The 19827-nt window shown below is 34.9% G+C and overlaps 1 protein-coding gene across 1 annotated transcript in view; it reads left to right on the forward strand.

The window, feature by feature from the left end:
* STAM (signal transducing adaptor molecule) overlaps positions 1 to 19586 on the forward strand; it is a 28745-nt gene extending 9159 nt beyond the window's left edge. Inside the window, exons 2-13 of the mRNA XM_019471109.1 lie at positions 734 to 809; positions 898 to 993; positions 1539 to 1685; positions 1956 to 2046; positions 3892 to 4084; positions 4415 to 4509; positions 5786 to 5874; positions 7553 to 7640; positions 10286 to 10340; positions 10681 to 10834; positions 12896 to 13071; positions 14219 to 19586. Of these exons, the coding sequence (XP_019326654.1) occupies positions 734 to 809; positions 898 to 993; positions 1539 to 1685; positions 1956 to 2046; positions 3892 to 4084; positions 4415 to 4509; positions 5786 to 5874; positions 7553 to 7640; positions 10286 to 10340; positions 10681 to 10834; positions 12896 to 13071; positions 14219 to 14468 (1510 nt within the window). The 3' untranslated portion in view covers positions 14469 to 19586. The remainder of the gene's footprint in view (positions 1 to 733; positions 810 to 897; positions 994 to 1538; positions 1686 to 1955; positions 2047 to 3891; positions 4085 to 4414; positions 4510 to 5785; positions 5875 to 7552; positions 7641 to 10285; positions 10341 to 10680; positions 10835 to 12895; positions 13072 to 14218) is intronic.
* Positions 19587 to 19827: the final 241 nt, after the last annotated feature.

The following is a 19827-nucleotide window of genomic DNA, read 5'->3' on the forward strand; positions in this document are numbered from 1 at the left end:
GCCCATGGTAAATTCCTCCCCCAGCCTCGCTCAGCCTTCCACCACCTTTAAAGACAGAACGAAATAACAGTCACACAGATTTTAATATGCTAAACTGTGTCTGAAACTCCCATTCAAATTCTTTCTTAAATTTCCTTTTCACATTATTTCTATCTACCACAACATAGGTAAGACTTGAATTCTGTATTTAATTGTTTTGAAACTTTGATGTAGAATGTCTAACAGGTTTTTTTAGCACTTGTTGGTTCATTGCATATCTTCTTTATAAATGTTATTCTGTGGACTAAAAGATACTCTGAGGAACGTAGTGGTGGTAATTTAAAAAAAAAAGTAGTAAAAAGGTGTTGGTAATCAGTATGTAAGCAAATGCTCTTACATATGTATGTGAAATACAGAAGAGCGTGCATGGACTATAGAGAATTACGGTTCTCTAATTGTAAGGCATTTTATGCATTTCTGGAGTATTTACAGTAATTCTCTCAACTACAAAAGGTAACATAACTTGCTGAGAGGTTTTGATAACTAAGAAAGCTATTAATCCTACAGATAGAAATGGCTACAACTGTTAATGGTGTTAATTTATTTTTTTTAATGTTGCACTTACAAGCTACTAAATAATTTACTGACGATGTTCGGGAGAGCTTGCTGTCTGTTAGTGTTGTCACACATTGTCATGTGTGCAATAGGAAATGTTCATTCCATTACATTTTTTTAAATGTCTTGTGTTTTTTAGGCCTAAGGACTGCCTGCGTTCTATTATGAAGAGAGTGAACCATAAAGATCCCCATGTTGCTATGCAAGCATTAACAGTAGGTTCTTTTTAATGTAGTGCTTTTTCTTCCTGAAAAGTTATATTGCAAAAAAATCTTCTCTGAGTTTTAATCTATCTTTCTTTAGCTTCTAGGAGCATGTGTATCAAACTGTGGTAAAATCTTTCATTTAGAAGTCTGTTCAAGAGATTTTGCCAGTGAAGTAAGCAATGTGTTGAATAAGGTAATGTATTCCACTAATTTATGCAACTCAAAGAAAAGCGAAAACAGAGAATGGGGGTAATCTGAAAGTGGAATGGAATCTACTTTTGGAAGACTGGAAGTTTGGTGGTGGGGGAAGGATGTAATATTACTGGGAAGACTGCGGCTGTGAGAAAGAACTTCCTGAATGCCACTTCACACTACAGTTACTTATGTATTCTGTTTGGGGGAGGTGTGGTGTGGTGTGTTAATTTATAAATATACAAATTCATTTTCACGTTAAATAACAGCAGTGAAACACTAAATACAGATGTGGTGAAATGGAGATAATACAGGGCTTTTGTATAACCTTATTTTGCTTTATTTTGGGCCTAGTACGTACTGTACTAGTACAAACACAATGCTGGTGTACTATTCTCCCTTTCTAATAAAGATATCCCTTAGTGATAAACTTGACTTCAAAATAAAGTGCCTACAGAGTTTATATTGGCAGTAACATGAAATTATTTGAAATTAAGGAATTAACAGATTCCTGTATTATTTAACTAGTTTCTACTGTTCTTGCAGGGTCATCCAAAAGTTTGTGAAAAGCTGAAAGCACTTATGGTGGAATGGACTGATGAATTCAAGAATGACCCACAGCTTAGTTTAATATCTGCTATGATAAAAAATCTTAAGGAACAAGGAGTTACTTTCCCAGCTATTGGTTCACAGGTATATTAAATTTTGTGGTTGTTCTTAAAGGGTATCACACATTCTTTTTATTCTCAATTCTGTATTTTACAGTCTTTAGTCTTGAATTCTATAATGTGTTTGGCAAATAAAATGAAATCTCTTGTCTTGATAAAACGTTCCTTTGAGGGGTGACATGCTCCGATATACTTTAGATTTTTATATTGCAGATGAATGCAAATCAAAATGGTGAACTAAATGCATTGTCAGTTTTTTGTTGAATTCATTTTTACATCTTTCACTCTTGGCTAGGCTGCTGAACAGGCAAAAGCAAGTCCAGCTCTAGTTGCTAAAGATCCTGGTACAGTAGCCAACAAAAAGGAAGAGGAGGATTTAGCTAAAGGTGAGTGCATTTACTTGCTGACCTGGTGAATATATTAGTAAATATCAAATAAAACAGGAACAAATGTTTTGCTTCCTTCCTCTATGTGAATAGTATATTTATGGGTTGTGTTTATGATTTCTATTCCTTTCTTTTTGTACTCTTCCTGGAAGGTTAGAGATTAAAACTATTTGATGTGTAAAAAATATGAAACATTCCTGATTTTTTTCCCCCTTGCAAAACTGAAACAGCACAGTAAAAAAATCTGCAAAATCTCATGTTAAGGACATGTTCCACTATGGAAATGTTTGATACAAGTTCTGCACTTGGATTTTCCCTCTTCCTGGGGCAAGTGAAGCTCATTCATTTGCAATTTAAACATTTGATGGAAGGAGAAAATAAGGATTATAGTTTAAGTTGTATGCAAAGTATTTTGGGTATACTACTTTAAACTTTTATTCCTTTGAATACTGCTTCTGTAGTATACTTTAAGGCTTTGATTGCTGTAAGCATTAAATGTCCAGCCCCAGTAAACAAAACCAGGATGGCTTCTTTTGACTTACTGTTGTACTAAGGTATATTTAAAGGTCATTTAATGATCCTATACCAGACGTGTGAAGAGTTATTCTTAGAGTAGTTTGATCTTTATGGTCTAGATACTGTTTTTTGAGGTCAAACTTCAGCAGTGTAAAGGCATCAAATGTTAGCCCTTCTACGTAGTATGGCTTTGGGCTTAAAGTTGTAACAATGGCTGTTCGCTGTATGAGCGAAGTTCTTGCGCTAGTAGTTGGTGGATGTTTGCAGTTTCTCCTCCTTGATAGACATTTTTTTGTTTAGCTATTATCTAACATAACATTGATTTATGTAAATCGCCATTAGCCTGTCTGTAATGGTTTCTTCAACAGTTGACCCACCAAAGTCTACTTTTAAAGGGATCTGTGTCTCAAAGTTTCATATTCTGCATGGGTTCTCTAATGTTTGTTCTCTTGTTTTTTGTGTCCTGCTCTGTCCCTTCTTAAACGTGATCATTTTTTTCACGAACTTGGAGGAGTTTAATATCAGTGAAACCTTTCTGCTCAGTCAAGTTTAATTGAAAATGACCAAGAAGTGTAAAATTATTCAAGGAATGATAGGGAGAGAAAAGGAATAGACAAAATTTTGCTTGTCTAAGCAAAAATCTTTTTCTTAATTATGAATTAAGGAGGCACTTTTTTACTGTGAGGGTGACTGTGCACTGGCACAAGTTGCCCAGGGAGGTTGTGGAGTCTCCATCCTTGGAGATATTCAAAAGCCATCTGGACATAGTCCTGGGCAGCCAGCACTAGGTGACCCTGCTTGAGCAAGGAATTGGACAAGATGACCTCCAGAGGTGTCTTCCAACCTCAACCAATCTGTGCGATTCTCCGATTCTGTGAATTCAGGCTAAAGACTCCTCATCGAACAGAGAAACAATGTGTACCTGAACAGCTGTGTGTTGTTTTTGGTTTTTTTCTCCTGTTTCAAGCAATCTTGAAAAATTCAACATCATGTATATGCTAGTAAGAATGTAAAACTTTACATCAGTTCAAGGTAATAATAATATAATAATAAAAAATTGATGACTTCACTGAGATATCCTGTTTGTGCTTAAGTGCTATTTATTCATCCTGTCCATGTTGAAAGCCTCAGTAAATCTATGGGCAGATTTGAGCTCTCTAGTTGTAAAACATCTTTTTGTCTTTTACCATTATTTCTAAGTGAAAGGCAGAAGTTGACTATGATGCAAAAGGAATGGAATTATACTAAAAGTTTTCACGGAGTGAAATTTTCATATCATTCAACCCATTTTTATAGGGAATTTTCATGTTGATAACTCTTCTTTTGTAGCTATTGAACTGTCACTAAAAGAACAAAGGCAACAGCAAACAACACTTTCCAGTTTGTATCCGAGCACCTCAAGCCTTTTAACAAATCACAAACATGAGGGCCGAAAAGTTCGTGCAATCTATGATTTTGAGGCTGCTGAAGACAATGAATTAACTTTTAAAGCTGGAGAACTTATAACTATCCTCGATGACAGGTAATTTATATAGAATGTCTACCAGAAGTATATGAGACTGTAAAAAATCAATTGGGAATAATCATATCTTCTATGTAGAAGCATACATTGGAATACAATTGCAATAAAATATATTTACATATTAAATACTTTATTTTGTTATCTCCTAGATTTTTTACATACAAATGTAATTGCATAAAGATTCTTGTGTAAAGATTTCTGCGTATATACAAATTGTATTTCTCTACAAGTAATATAAATGCATTGTACAGTGCAGTTCCTAGGAAAATTCCATGTGAGTGTGGGTTTTTTTAATGTATGGGGTTTTTAATTATTTTTTTTTATCTTTAGTGATCCAAATTGGTGGAAAGGTGAAACTCATCAGGGTATAGGATTGTTTCCATCTAATTTTGTAACAGCTGATCTTTCTGCTGAGCCAGAAATGAGTAAGTAACATTACATTTATGTATATATGTTAAGCCTTGCCATGGCCCAAGGGATATTTCTGTAGTGATTTACTTTCCCTATTTCCTTTCCGTTACGATAGAGTTCAGTTGCAAGTTAATGTGATACTCAAAGTAACACTGAGGAGCCCTTGCTATGCTCTCGCAAACAACAGTCATATCTTTGTGCCAGACCAAGGTTGCCCAAGCTGGCATCTGCTGAAAAATATGATGATGTCTACTGCTGGCTTTGTCAGTAGCTTCCTTGAGGCTCATTTAACAACTCCATTGACACCTAGATAAAAGTAGGCAACAGCAGGTTTTTTCCAAATTGCCATTTTGCCTGGTTGCAATGGTACTTATCTAATTAAGGAAAAACTGAAGGCCCCTGGGCAGATAGGAGTCAGAGACAGATTAACACTGTTCAAACAATTCAAGAAACCTGCATACTGTAGGTATGTATGTGGGCATAATGCAAGGATGTTTTTTTCTGCATACTGGTTATCTTCTTGTATCTATTTATATCAGTCTAACCTACTCTATATTTCATAAAAATATTAAATATTAGACAAGGTTTTATGATTCTAGAACTGATTTCTGTAAATCTGATGGGTTTGCAAGATTAATCTCCTGTGATCTCAATATGAGCGTGCCAAAGGTATGAGCAGGTCAGCAGAATTACATGCTGTAGGAGTCATCTGTTCTATGTTAAGACTAACTGATAAAAGTGGTATAAGAGTAATATTTGGCAGCTTTTTTGTTGTGGCCTCCACTATAGAGGAGTGAGATGCTTTTGCAGTTACTATTTGATGGAGAAGGAATAGCTAAATTTGAAAACTTTCAATTCTATACTTTGCTCTGGAGAAAAGAATGCTGCTTTGTCATAGATGATTTTACCAGTTTTCTCCTAAACCTGACTCATTAGCCCTATTTCTTCCAATCACTCTCTCTTAGTCTGTTTTCCTGATGTCTTATTGATAAGTATGTTATGTGCAGGGAGACTACGATAAAGACATTTACTTCTAAAACATGTTTCTACTGACCTTGTGTGAACTGATGTCTTTTTTTTATGCAATTTACAGATTTGTTTAAGAAAATTGTTTAAGTCTATGGAGATGTTTTTGGCCCTCAAATGTCAACGAAATATTAATTTTTTAAATTTTCACAGTAGATGTTTCAAATGTGAAGAACTTAGGCAACATGCTAGCTGTATAACATTTATGTCATTGTTTTGTTTATTTTTATTTTATAAAATAAAATCTGCCTGTTTATCTTACAGTGAAAGCTGAGAAGAAAACTGTGCAGTTCAGTGATGAAGTTCAAGTAGAGACAATAGAACCTGAGCCTGAACCAGTTTATATTGATGAAGTAAGCATGATAAAAGTACTGATTTTCAACTGCTGCTACATTTAAATATGTGATGTTTAACCCTTTCATCCTGTACTTCAAAAACAATTTGAAATGTCAGGAGAACATAATCAAAAGAGAATGGGAAGGGAAAGTTGATGTAATTAAAAAAAAAAAAAATCTGCAGTATTCTAATTTGTTCATGTGTCTTGAAGTTCTTAGGAATTTCTGAAACTGAATTTGGAAACTGCATTCCATTTAGGGCCCTACTCCAGGATTGTACAGCTGTTCACCTCCAAACTAGAAGCTTGGTGTGGAGTGATGCATTTGCTTTCAAGTTTTGCTTTAAATACTTCAGGATACCTCAGAGATAGCCATCTTGAATGTTGTCTTAGATTTATTTCCAGTATAACCACCACTGTCTTTCCCCAGTCTGAAAGATCCTTTTCCTTCTCTAAAAACTGTGAGCTTTTTGTTGCTCTGCAAGTAATATTTAGTGAGATTCACACAGTCTCACCACAGTGATTCTGCAAGGTTCCCAGGAACTCTCAGCCCAGGATGTTTTTCCCGTGCCTTTTCTCCCCCCCTTTTTATAGAATTTTTCTTTCTCTCTCATGACCTTCCATTTCTTTCTCAACTAGGGTTCTGTCATTGTTTTTTTAAAATGAAAAAGCAGTTACTGCCTTCCTAAAGTCCTATTTGACTCCTGCCTCAAATACTTTTCCTCCCAAGAGATACTAGTTTGTAGTGTGCCGAAATCGCTTATCTCAGGCCTGCCTTGAGGTGCCTTCCAGCTTTTGTCTTCTGTGATTCCAAGTTGGTTTATGTTTTAGTGTCTTGTTTTGTTTTTAAACTTACCATAGTATAATTTTTAAGGAAGTAGTTAATTTGGCTTCTTCCTGCCTTTCCTGGGGTTAAGGAGGAAAAAACATAGTTTTAGTTTCCACCTTGATACAACCTATATAACTCTGGACTGTTAAAGGCTATTTATTTGATAGCACTCAGCTAAAAAGTGATTTTTAATCATTTACATGTATGTTTGGTTAAGCAATATAGTCCACTCCAAGACATACTTTTCAAAGAGTTTATGCCTGTTAATTTTCTACCCTTTGCTATTTTTATAAATGGGTTGCTCTTAAACTGGTTAATCAAGGATGACTTATTCCGAAGTCAACCATGCAACCCCTCCAAATATCATCTTAAAAAAACCCCTTTCCTATATATTAGTAATGACATTACTCATGTGCTGATAGGTCTCATACACTTACAAAATGCAGGGTAGTTTTTCAGTGAATTTAGTTTTCAGTACCCATTTCTTTTTAAAGTACTCTCTCAACTTACTCTGTCGAAACATTTCCACTAATCCCACTAGGTGGTGGTATTACATATGTAATAACTAGAATGGAAAAACAGAAACTGCTCAAAAAATACTGTTTAGAAGGACTTTTGGAATAAAGGGGTATTCTGCATGTTCCACTTGTTACTACTAAAAATTTTTATCATTTGGCTTTTCTTTGTTCAAGCATCTTTATTCCTGTAAAGTAGCATGTTTGATTTGTATTTTCTTAAAGTTAGTCTAGATGATTTCCAAGTCCTAAGAGATCCAAATGGCTGCTGTAAATAGCTGCTTTAATTTACTATCCTGAAAGTGTTAATTGTGTCCCCCACATATGCCCTAATTACACAATTTGTGTTCTAGGATAAAATGGACCAGCTCTTGCAGATGTTACAAAGTGCGGATCCATCTGATGACCAGCCAGACCTCCCAGAATTGCTTCATCTTGAGGGTAAGAAAATCTCATGGGTGTTTTTGTTGTTGTTTTCCTCTCTGGTAATTACCTATATCAAAACAAATTGAAACTAAGCTGAAACTACTCCAGCTTCATGTGCACACCACAAGCATGCCTGAGGAAAGTGCCTGGGCCATAATTATCTTCTCACTTCCTGTTTCCTACATCTAAAAGACCAAAGTGCAAAACTTTAACTTAAAACAAGCCCACTGCTCTCTCAAGTAAACTGTATTCTATATTTCTTTCCTTTTCAAGACCCAGGAATACTTAATTCAATCTTATTCATCCATTTTTTTTTCCTTCATGGAGTAGCACAGCATGAACTGCAAAAGGAGTGTAAGGAAGATTCCATGAGAGGAAGCAGAAATACTACCAAGGCTTAGAATAGACCTGTGGGTGTCCCACATGCTTTTCACTTGCATGCGTATTTCTATAGGACTTTAATATTAATGAATACCTTATAGAGTGCTACAAATTAGACTAGTCCTTTAGACTCAAATTATTCAGACTATCTCTTCAAAGAGGCATTATAGACCATTCTACCTAGGTTGATAGATGAAGCAAAATTTTTGGAAGAGAACTTTGGAGAAGGAAGTAAAGAAACTTACCCATTATGAGACAGAACATTGGCTTAAATTGGCGATTTGGATAGGACCAGATTTTAAGAAAATGGCAGATTCCAGATCTATCTAGAAGTTAATCAGGAAATAGTGCATAAGCTTGTAAGCTTTTAGATATCTCCCATCTTTCCATACCCATCTGATTCATCATACCTGTAAATGAATCCTGTTTTAGGAACTGCACATCAGTGACGTGTTTGCACGTATTCTAGTTCCACTAACGCTAAAGAGGGGTAAAAAGAAACGTGTATGGTTTTATTCTTTCAAGTACCAAATATAGTTATAGAGCCTGTTGTCTAAGAAGCGGGTTGCCTATATCTGGTCCAGGACAGAGGCAAAGAAATTAAAGGTATGCTTGTCAACCAACCTCCAGATATGGCTTACATTAGGATCTCCTTTCAAAATGCATTGTGAGATCATTAGAACAATGGTGAATTTTATATTGAACTGTGGGACTGCTTCTAGAGTCGGAAATCTGTAGTGTAGTCAGATGATCGCTCCCCAGCTACCTACAAGAGCACTTGCCAAACGTGTGGCCGTGTATGGTTCTACAATGCCATATTCAAGCCTGTACTTCCTCTACACTCAGGTAGGCCTTAGGTAGCTACTATTTTTGGCATAGGTTCTGGGAATTTTGTTGTAGATGTGTGTTGGATCTTGGGTTCCTACCAGTGGTGGCAGGTGCTGATCAACATTTGACAAAAAACCACTTCATTTTCTTCTGCCATCCATATGTGCAGTCACAAATGTCTGTAAATTGGAGAGCTCATCCCAACACTTACAAGAGCCCAGGATTTGTAGTTAGCAGCAGTGCAGTCATCATGTTAGTGTACAGACATCTAAGCAATCCTTGTCATGGCTTTTACCACACTTCACGTTATACATAAAAATAAGCAGAACTTACATCAGGTTTTACATCTTTTCCTAGCATTTCTGCCAATGTGTTACTGATCCCAGGTTCAAAGAAGCAGATGGATGCCTTTCATACAACTCCTCTTTCAAGGAACATATCAGTGATGCCCTTTAACCCATCATGGCACAGAGGCTTTCAGGACCTTCTGCATCTCTAATTTGGGAAAACTGGGAGTGAAGACAGTGTTCCAGAGCTGCTTATAATGCATTTAGGTCATCTTTGATGCCTGAATCTTTTTTTTTTCTCATCTCTCAGTTTGAATGTTGAGTGGTTCTTGGGATTAAAAACATCTTTTGATTAGTTAATAGTTCATTGCTCGGATAAGTGGGCACGTTATGCATTCTGGAGTAGGGTTAGACGGTAGTATCCCCTTTCAGCTTCCTTGTCTGTTTATTTTACATTTGACAACTCCATCATTCTGTTAGTTAACTGCGGTTTGCTTGGCAGTCACATGAACCCAATGCCCTTGTCCTGAAAGTTGGCAGGGGGTGCATTTTTGTTTATTTTAATGCTTTTCCATTCTACTTCTGGTAAGTTTTTGTGTTGGTTTTTGCACACGTTAGTGGTTTGAAAAAGCGCCCTTCCCCCAATTAGGGTTCTAGTGAGATAGCAATGTGCTATTAGTGTCTGACGTGCAGATGATTTGAATCATTGCAATCTGTTTTCTCCTTCATTGTTTTCATAGGTAGTCTTTTTGTAGTAATGTTAGTTGAGCACATGATCTAGGTTGCAGTGGCAAATTTTCTTCCTTGAAGAGATCACCTTTCAGATTTACCTGCACTTTTGTATGCAAAATAGTTTCAGCTTTACATTCTCTGGATGTTAAATGTGTTTTGTTTCACTGTATTTTTATTTTCTTTTTGAAATGTGCTTTTTAAACTGCACCACTACTGAAAACTAGCTGGATCTCATTCTTAAATTGTTCATGACACTACCTCTGTTACTATAAGTTTTTTGGAATACAGATTATAGTAATGATTTAAAAAAAAAAAAAAAATTTGGACTACCATCTATACATTTCTATCTGATAATTTTTTTAAAGATGCTTTCTGACTTGCAGTATGGAAATCTTTATTACTCTGATATATTTTAATGTCTTTCTATTCTAGCAATGTGCCACCAGATGGGACCTCTCATAGATGAAAAGTTGGAAGATATAGACAGGTAAAAAAAGTCAAATGTTTTGACTCAAATTAAGATTCATTCTTAGAAATACCAGTGTTGTTACTTAATGATATTTTAATCATTTCTGTGAATACTGGCAAAGAAAATAGGTGTATTTATTAGTAGCTTCTTATCTGGGAAGAGGTCTGAAGGATTTTTTTCCCTAGTCACACAATATTTTATAGTATTGTACTGTTTGACATTCTGGCACTTGTCAGGCATCACTTCACAGGCAGTAAGAATACGTTGCTTATCACACCTCATTAAAGTTTCCCTGTATTGTCTGTTCTGTATTGAAGTTATCTAAATTGTAGAATAAGCTGTAAAATATATTTTCTAGGAAACATTCAGAACTTTCAGAGCTCAATATTAAAGCAATGGAGGCTCTTTCTTTGTATAATAAATTGATGAATGAAGACCCAATGTATTCCATGTATGCAAAACTACAAAACCAACAGTATTATATGCAGTCATCTGGTGTTTCTGGCTCTCAGGTATGTATATAACCTTTAATAGCCATTGATGTTATTAAGTACATATTGAGCTATGGTTGATTTCTTATAAATTATTAGTGATAAGCAGTTTTTCACGAGCTAGCTTTTTTTACAAAACTTGCTCAAATATTTTTTTTACAGTATACTTCTCTACATTACTAAAATAAATATGTACTGATATATAAAATGTGGTGGAGCATGTTGATTGCAAGTAATAATTTATTTCCTATTTCTGCCCTTCTGTTCCCACCTCCCTTGCCCCCTGAGTTGGAAACCTTTTTTTATGATCTTTGTTACCTTAGTGCTAGGTTAAAATCATCTTGCTCCCTCAGAGATAATCTCAAATGAAAGAGCAGTGTTTTCTCTCAACATGATATGTAAAAAAACAAAACAAAAAACCCCAAACCTATTGTTTGTTTTCAGCCGCAAGCTTTGGATATTCTCCTTTTGCAGGTTCTAACACTTTTAGTTATTTTCTGTTCGGTTCTTTCTGATCAAGGAAAAAGCCCATCCTGTGCTTTGAGTTGCACATAAAATTAAAAATTAAAGCTGCCAGGGCTTTGCATGGTGGGTCAAAGAAAGTAAAGAACCAAAGGAGCACAATTCCTGTTTACGATTATGCCCTCCCCACCCTAAAAATCAATCTCTTCTTTTAGTTTCCTTTTTTTTAAAATAACAGTAGAGAGCATTTAGCATTTATTTACTGAAGTTAAAAATTATAATTCTTTCATGGCAGCATTTCCATGTAATTGACTTATCTCTGAGTAAGTCTTTTGGCTTATTCGTATACTATGGTATTTTTAAAAGGTCTTTTAAACATTTAAATGTTTAATTCCATAGTCTAATGCACACTTGCTGTATTCTTTTCCTGTTTATAGGAATATGTAACCTTTCAAACTGTTTTTCAATAATTTACTTGCTTTTTGAATGAGTAAAAAAAAAAAAAAAATTCAAGCCAACTTATTAACACCTATGCAGTATTATATAAACATTGAAGCAGATTTAGTTCTTTTAGCTTCCTACAAATATGTACTTTCTTTCAGTGTCTTTTAAAGAAGAGCATGTATGTTTTTGCAGTGTCATTAAGAACAACATTGTCTTCCGTTCATATGTGATAAGCAATCATGTCATGACCCTATCAAATAATTTTAATGTTTCATAAATGGGCATGTTTCTGGGCATTCTTAAAGGGAAAAAACGGGATTTTGTGGTGAAGATGAGCCAGTATAAAGTTCTGAAAAGTTAGGAGGTCTCATGCCTTTGCTGCCTCCTAAAATTCTTTTGCAATATTGATACGCCTTCTATGAATATATCATCTGAGATTCATGGATCTTAAGATAGAAGAGCTGTATATCATAAACTTACATGAACTCAGTTGTGCATGAGACCTGATAATTTCTTCTAGTAATTTGTGTTAAGCCAAATAATTCATGATTGAACAAAAGCATAGGGTTTAGTAATTTAGTCTTGCTTTAGAATACAGTTGACTAGCAAGCTTTTCCTCTAGTTAGTTGTAAAACATTACCTTATTTTCAACTGAAATTTTCTTAGACCTCTTTCTCCCTTCTGCCCCGCTCAAACAATTTTACAATGGCAGTCTCAACAGTTACATGAAATGATAGGTTAACTAACGACACGAAAATAGTACATTATTGGCTTTCCATTTTAACGATTCTACTTAGTGAAAGTTACCTGGGCATCAAAGTGTTCTGCTTTGGACTGCTATTTGTTACATGATTTAAATGCTTTGGTATTTTTATTCAAAAGCAGAAGCTCTTAATTAGCATGAGTGATAGTAATTAAAATAACATTTGGAATACAAGTTTTCCAGTAAACTATTTGACCTTTTTAGTACTGGAGCCTGAGGTTAGAAATGTAAACAGTGTCCTTTGAAAATGTGGTAATTTTTTTGTACTGCAACGCTTAATAGAAGACAATCAGTTGCTGTCTATTAAAACATCTGTAATAAAAGGTTTGAGAGGCTGTCTTTAAGTTCTAAAGTCAGATATTAAATACCAAGTTTTCTTGTATTTTAGTCTTAATACTTCTTTAACTTCCTAGGTTTATCCGGGGCAACCTCAAAGTAATGCATATTTGGTGGCAGGGAGCGCACAGATGGGCCATATTCAAGGCTATAATCTTCCTCCTGAACAACTCTCTTCTCTCAGCCAAGGCACAGTTACTCCATCTGCCAGCTCAGTACTGCCTGGTCAGCCTGCACAGACATCTTACACGAAGTAATTTTAAGTATTTTCCTATTCAAGTTTAAATCAATTTAAACATAAAGGACTACAGATGATAATTTAAAGGAGATTTTTTTCCTTACAGAAGTATAATTTTAAACACAACGGAAAGATACTTCAGTGCAATTATTTCCAGCGTGCTTTTTATTGGTGTCGTGTATTTGGTAAAAATTCCTGACAAACTTCAAACTTTTCTGTTGTTTTCATAATTTTCTCTAGTTTTTAATTTTGTAGTGAAGAAATGTGTAATTTTTATATATATATTTCTTTTATATAAAAGAAAAATTAGAGAAAATGATATAGACATGACTAATTTTTTTTTTTAAGTTAACTTTTAATATACATTTAATGATGAAGATTATCTGCTGCTCTGGCTGGCTTTGCATAATTTCTGAGCTAGTGTATATTGTATTGTTCTTTTTTCAAATATCTTACTGGGGAAGCATGGGGAGAATTCTGCTCATTTTGGGAAAGAAGTGAATGGGCTATGAATACTTACAAAAGCTTATACAGCTTCTCCATATAAAGGAGCTACAAGTGGCTTTCTATTTTGGGTAGATGCCCAAAGATGCTGAGCTTTGGCTAAGCTACCTATATTGTGAGAAAGTTTTGAATTGACCTTAGGAAAACATTAGTTGTTTGAGGTTGGGTTTGTTGTTTTTTTTTTTTACTCTCTGTATAAAGTAATTTTATTTTATAAAGTTGGGAGAGACATCCATCTTGGGTTATTAAAGTATTTGGTAGTCTCTGTCCCCCAGTTACTTATTTGGGGTGGTAAGACATATTGGTAAAGCGAGTTTCTGCATACTTCATCTGACTTATTTTCCTATTTAAAAGGGTTGGGTTTTGGTTTTTTCATGAGCAGAATGGAAGATAGATGGGATTCCATGTTGCACATTAAAACAAAGTATAGATTCGCAGTCTAGTTTTAAATCCATGGGAGGTGTGTTAGGTGTGTTTAAATCTGAGGAATGTGTTTGAGTTTTATTTGGAATATTCATTGGCTACAATTTTAGATATGCAAGGTGTCCAGAGTTAGGAGATTTTTTGTGTGTGTATATAGAACAGCTGAAGAAGCAATAAAGTGTTGCTGTTCTGTTGGTAAATTGTTTGTTAATTCAACCTAATTTTTTTTTTTCAGTGCAATGGTTGGCTCTGTTGCTGGAAATACTTACTCTAACCAGGCTTCAGTGTATAGTCCACCACCTGCTACTGTTGATGTTGCTGCTTATCAGAATGCTGGAACTAATATGTCCCAGGTGCCAAACTATAACTTAGCATCTACACCTCTGCCACAGACAGCAGGCAGTCAACAGGCACCTCCACAACAACCACAGCCTCCGCCACCTCAACAACCACAGCATAGTTACTCGCAGAAGGCTCTGCTATAGGATCCAGGACTTCTGATTCCTAATCTTCTTTAACATCTGCTAAAGGCAGTTGGCAATTCTATGAGTTTCTTCCTTTAATCTCTTAAACTTTGTTTATCCTCAGCTTAATAAGAATCTATCTTGGTGAACAAGTTCAATTTGCACTGACTTTTTAGGATTTTTTCTTTTTTTAATTTTGCAGAGGAACGGATATATTTAGGACGTTTAATTCCTTTTAAAATGCCTAAAAATTGGTACAAGATTATTTATGTCTGGTAAAATTGGCTAGTCTGTGAAAACTCAACACTTGCAAACTGTTGTGGCATATATGTTATGTACATATAGTGTGTGATTGCAATAGTGGCCATTTCGTATAGCTATGGTGATCATGTGAATATATTTAACACAATGTTTAAAAATAATTTACTTTACTATTTTATTTTAATCATGAACTGACAGCCATGTTTCATAGTTTTGTCTAGTTTTACGACAGATGCGATGTCTTTTTCCAATGCAGGAAAAGCAGTAATTCTGCGTATCATGGTTACACTTTCAAGCTAAGGTCTATACATGAATTTACAAACTTACCTGGTTCTAGATTTCATTGCTTCTTGAATTGAACAGAAGTGTATCATGACTATTAGATGGCTTATCTACCAAAGTAAACTAGTTAACTAGTAAGTGATTTGGGGGGATAACAGCAAATTATGATTCTGCTTCAGATATAATTAATAACTTAAAACTACTATTCAGAGGCTGCTAAACATATCATGGGACCATGCAACAGGATCTTGCATTTTATCATGAGAAGCATGTAATTTATTTTTTCCAAGTTGTTTTTTAAAATAAGAACCAGAACTGTATTCTATGTGTGTTAGTAGAGATTACACCAAAGACAGAGGAATTGAGTTGGAGGAGAAATGATGGAGTTTTAAACTGGAACACACAGCATGAATAACACTACTTTATACAAGTCTTCTTAATTAGAACGCGGAGAATTATGGAGATTTAAATCATTTTGCTGAACAAACCTTCAGGGCTTTATTTTATCTCTTGTGGCCTTGCTTAGCAATTTGTTCTGTTTACTGTTCTTACGCAAACACTTCTGCCTTAAACATCTGTTTCAATTTCCAGTTGTACCATTTGAGTTTATTAGCCCTTCTATAGTATGAATAGTTTACGAGGCATCTTATTTTCACTCACTTTCAGGTTACTTTGAATTCTCTTCTGCAGCGACATGCATTAGCCTTTTTTAAACCCTTGCATTTCTCAGTAACTTAGCCAGGTGGCTCTTTAAGGCATGTTATTTTCTTTCTACAGCTGAGGTGCTGCAAAAGGAACATGGTAATGGAAGGCAGCATTTTAGATATGCCTGATCAGAGTTTCTTGTACAAAGACTGTTGTTTGCATTTGATTCAATCTATTAATGCATCCTGGTTTCCTCTTATCTTTTCCAGCGACTCTAATTCCAATTAGAGCAATACTAGATGGTTTCAACATCAGATCTGTGTTTTCAGTCTTGTTAGTGTGTATGTCAGAAATTGTTCGCTTTTGTGTACTATATTTTAGTGTGATGCTTCTGGAATTAAATGTTGCAATTGTACATTATACTATAAGCTGACCTCAGTTATCCCATACACTCCTGCGTCTGTTCACAGTTACCTAACATGCCTTTGTTTCATTATTTTAATAGACACTGGTATTTTGCCTGTTAATGCTTTCAGATGACTTCTGTGCATAACTTCTAACTGGGGTGGTTACAAAACGTGCCCATAGCTGATGTGTTCCAGTTGGGGATGTTCTAGCCAGCTGGCTCTTTTGATACTAGTATTTTCATGTATTGTTTTTCTTCAGAATTCTTAAGCACCCTCACAAACTGTCGTTACTTCAGTACTTGGTGTCATCGCAAAAGTCTGTGGAATTTGAAAGGAAATACTAAAAAAAAAAAAACCAAACCCCCAAAAAAACCCCAAGATGTTGTGTCATAGATCATTTTTAATAGATTGAAGAGGTGATTTTCTTTAGAAAGGGCATGTAGTATCATTTAGATAGTGTTCTCTATATGCTTTAGGTACCTTATTCCAAAATCAGAGAAACAATGTGTATAGAAGTGTATAATTTCTACACAAAAGTGAAAATAACTGTTTACTCCATAGTTCTTAGGCCCTGATTAAGGGAAAAGCTTGAAGCATCATAATAGTCCAGCTGACATTGACTAATTGTATTCTTAGGTTTTCACATGTTGTGTCACACGTTCCCTATTAAGGGCCTATGGAACCTCTGTACAGAAATGACTTAGCAAAAATACTTTTTGTTACTAATTTGTCTTTGTTTTTAAAATTTTTGAAGTCGTCTTTCCTTAACACAGAAATGGTTGTTCCTGGTTTCTCCTTTGAACACTGAAAACTTATGTGTATCTTAAGTTTTTCTGCCTTCCAACTTAATTATTTTTGGCATTTATCCATCTTTAAGAAAATTAAAATCACCTTTCATTTGTGTTCATCATGACCAAAAAACACTTTCTAAAATGCAATGCCACTATAAATTCAGTATAATAAAAGTTGTGAAAACAAGATGGACCCTTTTTATTTTCCTTCATGCCTTCATTAGAGTCACTGCTCTAAGGTATCTCCTGTAACAAATTGTGAATTTTAGTTGACTTAGAATCAGTTTTCATTGTCCACAATTGGTGCAGTAGATCACTAAATTTTTAGGTTTGGAGTCTTAGCGTTTCCGTTGCATCCTACATTTTCCATTTCAGATGCAATTTTCGGATTAAATTGAATTTGGAGCTGTATTGCTTCATGTTGACTTTTCTCATTTATCAGAAAAGATTATTTTGTTTTCTTGCTTGGTTGTGTCCCATATGCTTAGATACTCTAAAGTGATGCCTCCTCCTACCTTGCTAGATGCTGTCATTGCACTAATTCCTTCACTCATCCTCTCGTATCCTCTCTAACTGATAATTTAGCCATTATATTTCAATTCACCTCCTCTCTGCTGGTTTAGTATCATGAACCTGGAGATGCCGTTGCTGGGGCTTCTCTGCTGTGATTTATTCTGAGATTCCTTGTTTGTGCATTGTTTTGACCAAGTTCACATATGTTCTGTCTTACTATGGTATTGAACACTGAAATATGGGTGAGGGGGGGAAGTACATGTACAGCTACTGTATGGAAAAGCTTTTTAGCAAATAAATAAAGTGTCAGAAAGTTAATTTATTTGAAAGTTAAGAATCCCTGGAAATGATGTTATTCATGTTCCAATAGAAGACCTAATTTTTGAATGTCTTGTTTCTTTACATGTAAATTGTCAATGAAAGGCTCAAATGTTTTCATAATATTTTGCATAACCCTTTGTTATTTAACCCTTTCATTAAGGAATACAAAAATGTTAATTAACTTCAGAAGGGGTATTTTAGTAGCTTGGGTATCATGAACTGAAGCAAACTCTGGAAAGTGCCTTCTGTGCATTTCACTTCTATAAACAAAGCTTGTTTACCCATGTGTATCATCTCAATTTATGTGGGCATAACAAAGGTGTCAGATTTACTGCAAAGCATCCCAGGAAAATTGCTGAGGCAACATGTTAAAATTTGCTACACTGATGTCATGGCAGTATGTTCCGGAGTGCGCAGTTGCAGGAACAGTTGCAACATATTTGCCCACCTCTGTTTAGTAACTGGTACCCATGTAGATGTGTATTTAATGTCACTGGCCAAAGTACATATAGACAGCAGTAAAACAACAGTAAAAAGGAACAAAATGTAAGAATTACTGCATGCTTCTCAACAGGTGTGGGGCAGCGTATTGCCCTCATGGTACAGTTACTATTCATGAGTTTTGAGAGGGGGGAGAGGACTGAAATTAGTTTGAGTAACCAGAACTTCAGAGAATTCTACCAGATTGCAAATGCTTAGATGTAACAAAGGAGATAAATTTGCTTTTAATAGCGTGTACGTATTTCGCTGATCAAACCTCAGCTGCTATTATAGTTCTCTGATTTCATCTAGATGGCAGGAACATCAGATTCACACTGGAGAACTGCTTAATACCTCATTCTCCAATTTTTTTAGTATTTTCTCTAATATCGGTTACTTTATTTTTCACTCATATTTCGAAGATATCTGTGCAGTCTTTACGTAAAAAGATCTTACCTTATTCCTTGTCTGCTGGGTTTCACAGAAAGAATGAACAAGAACATTTCTAATTACAGCAGCTACAATGGCACTTTGAATTACATAACGGCAACTTCCTTTGGAGAGGGTGCGTGTATCTGTTCTGAAGAAGGAGGGAGCGTAATTTTTCCAGTTAAAAATTAGGAGATTTTTTTTTTTAAAGAAAAAGGTAAAGTAGAAGTTACAAAGGCCTCCATTGCTACAAAAGCCTCCATTGCTACCAGCAGGCAGAATCATTTTTTACTCTGTTATTCACTCTTAGTAAAGCTGACCAACTCCACACTACAGACACTCCTTTTTCATTTTCAGCTGCGGTGAAGAGTATTAATCTTCATGTGGGTACTATCCAACACCATAGTAAAACATGGGAAGGCCTTGACATTTGAACTTTTTGCTTCAGCGTGTAAAAAAACACTATGTATGTTTTTTGAATCCTTGTTTCTTAAATTAGGGTGTTTGTGTTTAAAAACATTCCATTTGCTACTATGTAAAATTGCAGATCTACAGTTCACTTTTCACGCTGCTACCTTGGCAAAAAGTTTGACTTTTTGGAGTCAAAAACTTGGTAGGAGTTTTTGTTGTTCTATCCTGCATGTGCTTCTGGAAATCCAAATAATTTTTGTCTTTGTCATGAAAAAGAAAAGCCTGCTGCAGTCTGCTTTGGTTTTAATAAAGTGTACACAGTAGCAAAGTGCATTTTTGGTTTTGTTTGTTTTGATGCTCCCTTTGATGTTGGCATATGTATATATTTAGGTATACTGCACTGTTGTACAAGAATTGTTTTAGTAAATAACACTATTTGTAAAAACTGTTAATTGTTTTTGGTATGAATGCAAAATATTAAAGTTGGAGTATTTAGTTCATTACGTTGCAAAGTCAATTTATAAATTTCATGGAAGAATAATCAGAAAAGGACTTCCTTTGCTGGAAGGACTTGGAGATGCAGTAGGCAAGGTCCGTTAGAAGTACTTAGCTCAAATCTTCTGATTTCAGGTGGGATGGAGGTGGGTTTTTGGTTTTTCTGGGTTTTTTTTTGTTTTTTTTTTTTTTTTTAATATTTAACAAATAATTATTTTTTTTTTTTTTTTTTAATATTTAACAAATAATTATTTTTTTTTTTTTTTAATATTTAACAAATAATTATTTTTTTTTTTTTTTAATATTTAACAAATAATTATTTTTTTTTTTTTTTAATATTTAACA

The sequence above is a fragment of the Aptenodytes forsteri genome, unplaced genomic scaffold (genome assembly GCF_000699145.1).
Source record: "Aptenodytes forsteri isolate BGI_AS27 unplaced genomic scaffold, ASM69914v1 Scaffold172, whole genome shotgun sequence".
NCBI classification, from domain to species: Eukaryota; Metazoa; Chordata; class Aves; order Sphenisciformes; family Spheniscidae; genus Aptenodytes; species Aptenodytes forsteri.